Source organism: Notolabrus celidotus, chromosome 20 (genome assembly GCF_009762535.1).
Source record: "Notolabrus celidotus isolate fNotCel1 chromosome 20, fNotCel1.pri, whole genome shotgun sequence".
Taxonomy (NCBI): domain Eukaryota; kingdom Metazoa; phylum Chordata; class Actinopteri; order Labriformes; family Labridae; genus Notolabrus; species Notolabrus celidotus.
The window spans coordinates 11,116,278-11,126,527 of NC_048291.1; the positions used below are offsets into that span (position 1 = coordinate 11,116,278).

The window sequence follows — 10,250 nt, forward strand, 5'->3', positions numbered from 1 at the left end:
GTAAGGTATGCATGCGCAGGCTACTTCTGTGCCAACAAAGTAGAATTTGTGTTTATTTGCAACAAGTTATTTGAACCGTCTCCATTACTGAAAAAGTACATGTCAAATACAAGTTTGTCAAACTAAGAATCTTTTTATTTCCTGTCTTACCTTCAGATATAATAGGATTGAAAAGTAACACATGCATTCTGACTCTTGGTACGCTTGTATTCAATCAGAAGATAACAACATTAAAGTTATATATTTGAAATGAACAAACAATTCTTTTGCTTTCATAAGAAGGATAAGCCCTCAGTGAGGAAACTTTCCATCCTCTCTGTTCAGTTTCTGCTGCCAGCTCTGCATATCTAAGCTTTTTTATTCTCATAAGCCTCCACCACCGAGTCCTCCCAGGGCGCTGTCAGTTATATAAAATAATCTTTCCTCTGGCTAGTCGACCATAGCACTATATCTAGCCTCGGGTTAGTTCAAACTATCTCCTGTGGAACAACATTCCTTCTCAAATCTACCTAGATATACTGTACAACAAATGTAACAAAATAAGAATATGAAATGTACCATTGTTAAGAACGCGCATTTCCGAAAACAACTCGTACTGGAACTTAACACATGTAGAGTAGTAAATACAATTTAAGGTATTTTTAATATCTTGCAATTTCTGAATTTTAAAAAAATCTATTTTTTTTTTAACCATGCTCAGTGTCCTCTGCCACATTTTACCATCAATCAAACTCATCATTCCACTGTTAGTCATTGTAAAAACACACACTGTTTACGTAGTCATTAGAGCTAGTTTCCACTGCAGGGACTTTCCCCAAGGACTCAGGACTTAAAGGGGCATTGTGTGTGTTTCAAAATGCTCTAATTAATCATGGATCAAATTACATCCACAAAGAGATCCCTGCTCAGACTTTCTCAAAGTACAAGAACGTAGAGGATTGAGCCCTCCCTGCATTCATAGGACTTTTTCACAACTCACTGAGAAAGAAATGGGCTGGAGGAACATTTTAGTAACTTTAAAGAAGGACCTGGGAATAAAGTCTTTGTTGTTGTTGGGTTTTTTTGGTGGAAACATGGCTTTAATAGTAAGATAAGATAAGATAAGATATACTTTATTTATCCCACATTGGGAGAAATTACTTTGTTCCAGCAGCTTGCAACATGGGACAGGGGAATACTAAAATTGTACTTATATAGTTAAAAATATTATAATAATAAAAGTAATGATAAAGGTTAAGGTTAGGGTTAAGGTTAAGGTAAAATAAAATAAAATAAAATAAAATAAAATAAAATAAAATAAAATGAAATAAAATAAAATAAAATAAAGTAAAATATTATAGATATATACACACTATGCACACTTCTATCTAATAAATAGATAATGTAATGTATGCTGGAGGGTTTTACAAACGATGAGCCCCTGCGGCCGTCCTGCTCCTGATGCACCTGTTCCACATTCAGCTCACAGCTCCCTACAAGCTGCAGGCAAAGCAGAACGTGTTGTATGTGTGTGTCAGAATGTAATACAAATGACTGAAGATAAATGTTGTCATAGTGAATATGGGAAGACATACATGTTTCCTTGAAAGTGTTGCCTCATCCTTACTTCCTAAAACAGAATACATTCCTGACCTGTGTGTGGTATTCAAGTTGCCTGATGTCTCTATAGAGTATGTGCTGAAGAAATGCTGGACTTTCCTGCAGGTGACGAGGATATTTTCCACCTGTGAAGGTGTACGTGACTCACGCGACCACACCTTTGCTGCGTAACGACATATAAAGGCACATGCTGAGCATCCCTGTCACAGTCTTCTAGCAAGCCGAGGCAAAGAGCTCACACCTGGAATATCCAGCACACTTTACTCTAAAGCATTATCATGGAGGAACAGCGATTCCCACTGAGTGTCCGTCTGATTGGAGTGATGCATAAGGAGAAGAGCAAAGTAAGCGCAGGGGCGAATTTGTTCTCGTGCCAAATAGAAAATGTGTATTTTTCTACCATGTGATTAATCTGCATTTTCCCTCCCTAGATGTTCATGACCTCCGTGCTTTGGTCGGACCAGAATGAGATTGTTGTTTACAGAACTTTTGGAGATTTCGTAAATATGCATGTAAGTCAAAATTGCTATAATTCAATCGTTTAAATTGCGCACGTGCAGTTTGTAAAAAAATAACCTCTACTTTTTTATTTCAGAAAAAGCTGAAGAAAGTATTCCCACCCGCAAGTAAACTAAAAAAATCCGACAGAGTCCTCCCTAAATTTCGAGGTGAGTGTGCGTAATATTCAGGGAATCTGAGCCAAAGTGCGCAGCTGCAGGTGGACGAGATTCTGACTGCCTGCTTTTTTCTTTCAGCCCAAAAGATTAAGCGCCAAGGAAAAAAGAAGGGCCCCACCAAGTCACTCGCGCGGCTCAAGTCTCTGCAGAACTACTGTAATGAACTTTTGAGCTGCGATGCGCGCGTCGCTCAGTCTGCAGATGTCATCCAGTTTTTCCACCCCATAGACCAGGACCTGCAGCCAGAGTTCTCTAAGAACAGGTAGGACAATGATTTGTGTCCAAAGTGCAACACAATTATTTTGTGTAGTAGCTGTCAACAGTTTGAGAGCTTGGGTGATGTTGCTTATTGTGCCCCAAGAGTCAAATCCTCCAGATCAATATTTGTCTTTAAGGTTTACGATGAACCCCAAACGTAAAAGTTGAATGTTTTTAGTTTTTAACTGTTTTGGAAAGTCTATTTCATTATTGAATTATATTTTTATATTATAATTGAAATGAATTTCTATTAAACAAGCATGTGGACCTGAATGACGATTAAAGCTCTGTGCATGCTCTTTTAAAACTACACTTAAGAGAGATAGACAGGACATCTTGAATAAGGGAGTTATTTATATATATTTTTTTCTGGAGTGCATTTAAGTCAGGGCTAACCTGCAGCCCTCCTTCTCCTCAGTGTCATGATCATGCCATCAGAGGATGAAGTCCAAGCAAAGGTTGGCGGGGGTAATGTGACCCAGCCATTTGTCACCGAGACGTACAGATGCGTGGCCCCGTATGAGACCAAAGACACCAAGAACAAACCTTTCAAAGTGGCGTTGGATGAAAAAGTGGACGTGCTCATCAAAGACAAAGCAGGTGAGGATTCGCTGATATAGTCCTCTGGTACCCAAAATATGCTGAGACCTGCTGGATGTTTATTGTATGGTTGTGCTGCTTCAGGGTGGTGGCTGGTGGAGACAGAAGACAAACGCATGGCCTGGTTTCCTGCACCATACCTGGAGAAGATGGAAGATGATACTGATGATGATGATGATGAACTGGATGGGCCATATGACAGAGGTAATTTCTATAACATTTTGCATGATAAGTGACAATGCATGACATATATTCATTACATTTTAATGCAATGTCTATTGAACACCATATATTCTGCAGCCCTACATTATATCTTTATATATACTGTATATTTAGGTGTTTTTTTTTCTCTTTCAGGAATGCTGTACTGTGCCATCAAGAGCTATAAGGCCACCAAAGATGATGAGATAACTGTATCTATTGGAACTGTGGTGGAGATCTTACAGAAGTCTGATAATGGCTGGTGGCTCATCAGGTATTCAACATTTGTGTAAAGCAATGGTTGTGTTTGTACTCAAGTTGACTTCCTGAAACACAGAAACACTGATTTCTAACCCCACATCCTCGTCTTCGTTTTCTTCCTCAGATACAGCGGTAAAACCGGTTACATCCCCACCATGTACCTGCAGCCCTACAACTACCCTCAAATCCGCATGACAGCCCACAAACAAGATAAACGCCCCTCCTCTCCGTTCCCACTCTCGGGCCTGGAGCACCAGCCGCGTCAGTTCAGCCACTCACAAGGAAACCTGCTGCTTCTCTCACCTGTCAGGTCGTCCTCACCCCAGCCACTCCAACTGGAAAGCAGGCAGAGGTCACACTCTCTGAACACCCTGTCTGACCAACTTCCTCCTCCACCTGCCAGGATCACCACCCCAAACCCCCCACCTGCTGACAGAGCCGCCATCACACCTACAACCCCCACTTATCCTCCTCCGCCTGCAATCATGGTGCAGATGGATGGAGAAGAAGCACAAGGTGGCAAGAGCTGGAGAGACGAAAGCCAGGAAAGCTTTTCCAGTGACAGCACCGACTTCAGCTTCAGCGATGACCTCAGCTCCTCCTCAGCAAGCTCCATTATGAACCTGAGTCCGACCAAGAATGATGACCAGATGCGTCTCAGCCGCACACCACCTCCTCCCTCAAACAATCGCCTGAGCCCGACAACCGCCAATGAGGGGAGACTGATGCCCAGCATCTCTGATCCAAGCCTCTACAAGGGCCCAACATCACCCAAAGTTCCACCCAGACCGCAGGCCCAGGAGATCCTCCAACGATGCACCACTGTCACTCGCAAGAATGCAGCCAGAGGAGGAGGTTCACCCACATCACCTGAGATTCTGAGCCGTTGAAGTTTCGGTGGATGTTCAGTTTTAAAACCAAGGTGTACTCTTTGGTGTAAAGATGGAGTTGCAAACTGCGAGTGAACTTGTGAAGGGGGCCGTGGATACAAGAAGAGTGACAGAACTTTTTCAGTAAGAAAGAAAATAAAAGGCACAAGATGTATTTAGGCAAATTAGCAGATTTTTCTTTTGCTGTATTGATAGAAATGTGAATGTTGACATTGTGTTTGAAGAGAGACAGCCAACAAGTACGCATCAAATGTACAATGTACAAAGGCTTTGCTTACCTAAAAAAAATTTGCAAAATCAGAACAAAGGTAATTCACCAGAAACACTGAACACATCTCTTTGCTCCTGTCTGTGTTACATGATTATTTTCCACACTGGAAACCTTGTGTTGTGCCTTATATGCATCTTGACTTTTATTGCTTGCAGAGAGAGAGAGAGAGAGAGAGAGAGAGAGAGAGAGAGAGAGAGAGAGAGAGAGAGAGAAAAAGAGAGACATTTTGTGTAAGCAACAGTACATATTTGTCTGAGATAACAGTGTCTGTGTGTGTGTTTGCTGACAAGTCTATTTCCTGCTTTGAGTTTCACTAACAGCTAACTCAACATGATGAATGAGATGCTTGTAAATAACTGATGCTTGTGAAAAATGACTGAATCTAATCAATATAATGCTATTTTATTTCTGGGTGTATTCATGTCAGGGAAGAGATTGCAACAAATAAAAGCTAATTTTGGGAGTGAAACACTGACCCTGTGGTTGTTTTTTATCCTACTGTTTACACCTAAATGTACAAAAGAAACCTCAAATGAGATGGGTAATTTAGAAACTGAGACATGGATGGAGTTCCCCTGACTTTTATTTCTTTTTATGAGTCAAGCTTTATCAATGCTGAATCCTACATCCCCTTTAATGCAACAGTAAGTAAGGGATAATGTATACTGAGCAGGTGATACTGTGAAACAGAATCCCGACAGGCCTGCAGGAACCTTCCCTCACTATACATTATCCCACTTACTATCCACCTACCAACTAAACATACAAACAAGTTGACACTAATTATGGATTTATGGATAATTAATTTAATTAAAAAAAATGAATTATTCAGCCTACTTGCAAGTTTTTTTTTTTGATTTGATGACTTTATTTCGAACATGTAAAAGTAAAAAAAATACAATTAAAAAAAAAGCAGAAAAGAAGAAAGAGTTATACAAACATAAAATAAAAAGAAGCAGTTTTACAAAAGAAACAAAATCAATAATAGCAAGCAGTGAAACAATTTACTCTACATGTACGAAAAGGAGTAGGAAGAAGTTTAAAACTTATCTAATCCTACCCCTCTATTCACTATTTTCTGCCATTATATGAGTGCAGTCCCACATGTCAAATCTTCATCTATTATCTTCATATTTATGCTAACAAACAAAAGTAAACCCCTCGTGATTATATACACTTGTATTCCTCCTTGTACCTCATTAAAATCATTTCTTTGTACTTCTTCTTGAATTGAATTATGTTCAGACATTGCTTTAGTTCCATACTGAGACTGTTCCATAGTTTAACACCACAGACTGAAATACAAAAGCTTTTCCTTGTGGTCCGAACACTCATCATCTTTAATCTCAACTTCCCTCTGAAGTTATAACCCCCCTCTCTTTCAAAGAATAATCTTTGAATATTTCCTGGAAGGAGATTTTTTCTAGCCTTGTACACAATTTGTGCAGTTTTACAATCTATGAGGTCAAATAATTTCAGTGATTTTGATTTGAGGAACAATGAATTTGTGTGTTCGCGGAAATCAACATTGTGAACTATTCTTATAGCTCTTTTCTGTAGGACTGACAGTGGTTGCAGGGAGCTTTTATAGGTGTTTCCCCACACCTCAGCACAGTAACTGAGATATGGTAAGATCAGTGAACAGTAGAGAATAAGAAGTGATCTATGATCCAGAGTGTGCTTGGCTTTGGCGAGAACTGAAATGCTTCTTGACAGCTTGGATTGAACGTGTTTGATGTGAGGTTTCCAGCAAATTTTTTCATCTATTATTACACCAAGGAATTTATGTTCATGTACTCTTTCTATGTTGACCCCCCCAATCTGTACTTGTATGTTATTGTTAGATTTATTGTTTCCAAATACCATGATTTTTGTTTTGTTTAAATTAAACGATAATTTGTTTTTGTCAAACCATATTTTTAATTTGCAGATCTCCAAGGTGATTAAGTCGAAAAGTTGCTGGAAATTTTCACCAGAAACTAAAAAGTTTGTATCATCAGCAAAAAGTACTATTTTACATGCCTGAGAAACTTTGCATATGTCATTGATATAGAGAATAAAAAATATAGGTCCCAGCACAGACCCCTGGGGGACACCACAAGTTATGTCCAAACATTTCGGCACAAACTGTCCCATCTTCACAAACTGTTGCCTGTTTTTAAAATAGCTTCTTACCCAATTCAAAACCAATCCCCTGATCCCGTACCGTTCCAGTTTATTGATTAATATTTCATGATTTATTGTGTCAAATGCTTTTTTTAGATCGATGAATACCCCGGCAGTGATCTTTTTATTGTCCATGGAGTTAGTGATTTCTTCAATGAGTTCAGTTAGAGCCAGTGATGTTGACCGATTTGATCGGAAGCCATATTGACTATCAGAGAGTAAATTGTGTTTGTCTATGAATTTTTCTAATCTTTTATTGAAGAGCTTTTCTAGGATTTTTGAGAATTGTGGAAGAAGAGAAACAGGCCTGTAATTTGTGAAATGGTGTTTGTCCCCAGTTTTGAACATCGGTATGACTTTAGCAATTTTCATTTTGTTTGGAAATTGTCCTGTTTGGAATGATAAGTTAAAAATGTGAGTTAGAGGTTTTGAAATCCCCTCAATTACCTTTTTTACTGTTTTCATATCTATATCATAACTATCAGTTGATGTTTTGTTTTTACTCTTACTAATAATATCTATTACTTCTCTTTCATTTATAGCTTTGAGGAACATTGAACAAGGATTTCTTTCTATAAGATGATCATTTCCATGCTCACGTTTTTGGATCAGGGATTTTTTCTGCTAAGTTCGGTCCAACACCCACAAAAAATGTATTGAATTTATTGACAATTTCATCCATGTTATTGATGTTCTCATCATTTTCAATAAAATACGGAGGGTAGTTGACCTGTCTAGAGCCATTTCTGATAATACTGTTTAATATCTTCCACATACCTTTAATATTATTTTTATTATTTTCTAATAATTTGTTATAATATTCCTTTTTACATATTGTCATAATATTAGTTAACTTGTTTTTATATTTCTTGTATTTATTTTCTGCCTCTTTAGTTCTATGTTTTAAAAATTCTCTATATAGAGTGTTTTTCTTCTTACAGGCGTTTTGTAATCCTTTAGACATCCACTCATTATCTTTGTTTTTTTGTTTTCTGCTGTAGTACTTAATTGGACAATTTTTTTCATGTAGTAGAGTGAATGTTCTCAAAAATCCCTCATATGCTTTATCAATATCCTTCTCTTTGTAAATGAGTTCCCAGTCATGTGCTAGCAAATCATTTTTAAGTGCCTCCATGGATTCTTCTGACCTTATACGTCTGTGTTGTAATGTATTGTTCTGCTTATGCGTTTTGTAGCTGCTGTTGTACACGGTAAAAACTGGAAGGTGGTCACTGATGTCGTTTATTAATAGTCCACTCTCAGTACTGTTGTCGATGTCGTTTGTGAATATGTTGTCGATTAATGTCGCACTATGTGAAGTTATCCGGCTGGGCCTGGTGATTTTGGGATACAGATTGAGACTGTACAAAGTATTGATAAATACAGATTTTGATAAGTACAGATGATAAATTAATCTGTACTTTTGTGCAAGTGGAGTTAACATTAGCTTTAACATTCAAATTTACCTTAAAATCTTAACCTTAGTCTGCTTTACTGTTATAAATCCCATTATACTGAACATTTTCAAGGTGAATTCTAAACATTAGCATTTTTCTGCCACTACTCATAAAAGATGCAAATAATATCAGCAGCACCTGTATGAGTTCCTCTTCCTTTTAACTTTTCTATTGGTGTTTTCTTCCCACTCAACAAGTACTGTAACACTGCCAAGACCCATACTGTGTTAGGTTTGTGGTTACTTTATATGTTTTATGCTTTGTGTCCTTGAAACAGCTCCTCGCTTGTTTCTGCAATGTGTTTCTCCAGTTGTTCTCTTTTCTCTGCTGGTGATAGGTTAACCATTAACCACCAATTCAAAATTCTGTGCTCTAAAACAGGGGTTCCCAAACCTTTCAGCCCACAACCCCCAAAAATAGATGCCAAAGACTCTAGAACCACACTGTCCCTCTAAGTAATTTAATGTGGCTTCATTTAGCTGCTCTGGAGGAATTTAGCATTTGAGTATGTGGCTGTGTTTCCTTTGCCATTATGAATTGATCTGCTGCTATGGATGCTTTTGATAATTAACTGGTCAGTAACCCTAAACATAGGAGTCATCTGGCAAAAAGAAAGACAGAAAACTCATTACATTTTCTATTTTCAAGATTTTATTTCAAGTTTAGATACTATTTTTCTTGATAGTTTTTTTTTACCATAATGGGTAAAATGTACTCATTTTAGATAACTTAAAAAAAATAACATTCTGGAGGACATCTCACCACCGGCCATTTGTGTCTTGCAACCCCCCAGGGGGTCCCGACCCACACTTTGGGAATCCCTGCTCTAAAATAATTAATATTAAAAAATATCCTCCATGTTTTGTACCAAGGCTTTCTGAAACAAATTTTCAACTGGAAGAGGTGAAAACACAAACCTCACGAATGTGCTGGACTTCTTTCTGTGGATTGATTTGGTATGACATGGGTAGTCAGGTTCTCCCTGACATTCATCTTTCTTAAAGTCATATTTTTGGGGACTTTTTGCTTTTATTAGACAGGACAGCTGAAGAGAGACAGGAAACGTGGGGAGTAGAGAGTGGGGGAAGACATGCAGGAAATGGTGGCTGCAGGGAGTCGAACCAGCAACCTTTGCAATGAGGGCTTTAGCCTCTGTATATGGTTCACTTAGACTGCTAGGCCACCAGTGTTCCACATTGATCTCTCTATTCGGAATTAATCATATTCATTATGGGGTTTTCAATCAGAATCAAGTATGCTTATCCAACACTCTGGGGTAAAGAATAATCGGTCCTGTTCTTTTACCCCAAGGTGCTTTTAACTAAAAAATACGCCTAGGTGTGAATCTTTTTCAAAGTTCCCAGTATATCCAAAAAAGGAAACAGCAGCTACACACCCAAAGACAAGTCGGTGTAGTATAGATAGTTCTGTTTTGCCTCTCAAACTGCAACTGTGTCACTCAAATCAAAGGCTCTGATTGATTGAGATTTTAACCCATTTTCCCCCATATTGTAACCCTACAGTCTATGGCCATGACTAGCAATAATATTTAATTGTAAACATAATTATCGGACAATTTATGAATAACATGCCCTACTAAAAAGTAAAACTAAACATTCACCAGAAAATTCTTGTGCGATCAAGATTATTTTCCCACATAAAATCTAATCAGTTTATATATAGAAACATGATGGGCCCCACCTCAGCCTCTTTGAGCTATACTTACCTTAACACACCTGCAGGGATTTCCACTCATTTCCAGTATTGGCATTCACTCAGCGTATGATGGATTCATACTCGGCTTTATACCTGGGTAAGTAAAAACCATACTCTGTATGTTTTGTGTAGAAATGCAACTAATTTCAAATCA

General features: G+C 38.1%; 1 protein-coding gene across 1 annotated transcript; it reads left to right on the forward strand.

The window, feature by feature from the left end:
* Positions 1 to 1,704: 1,704 nt before the first annotated feature.
* On the forward strand, positions 1,705 to 5,226 carry noxo1a (NADPH oxidase organizer 1a). Its single transcript, XM_034710985.1, has 8 exons — positions 1,705 to 1,943; positions 2,031 to 2,111; positions 2,195 to 2,267; positions 2,355 to 2,538; positions 2,953 to 3,134; positions 3,219 to 3,338; positions 3,492 to 3,609; positions 3,721 to 5,226. Exons 1-8 carry the CDS (start codon positions 1,878 to 1,880, stop codon positions 4,484 to 4,486), a joined length of 1,590 nt encoding a protein of 529 aa, XP_034566876.1. The 5' UTR covers positions 1,705 to 1,877; the 3' UTR covers positions 4,487 to 5,226.
* Positions 5,227 to 10,250: the final 5,024 nt, after the last annotated feature.

Coding starts and splice junctions, on each gene's coding strand:
- noxo1a (XM_034710985.1), top strand. CDS start 1,878: ATGGAGGAACAGCGATTCCCACTGAGTGTCCGTCTGATTGGAGTGATG. Junction 1,944..2,030: donor TGCATAAGGAGAAGAGCAAA/GTAAGCGCAGGG, acceptor TTCCCTCCCTAG/ATGTTCATGACCTCCGTGCT. Junction 2,112..2,194: donor GAGATTTCGTAAATATGCAT/GTAAGTCAAAAT, acceptor TTTTTATTTCAG/AAAAAGCTGAAGAAAGTATT.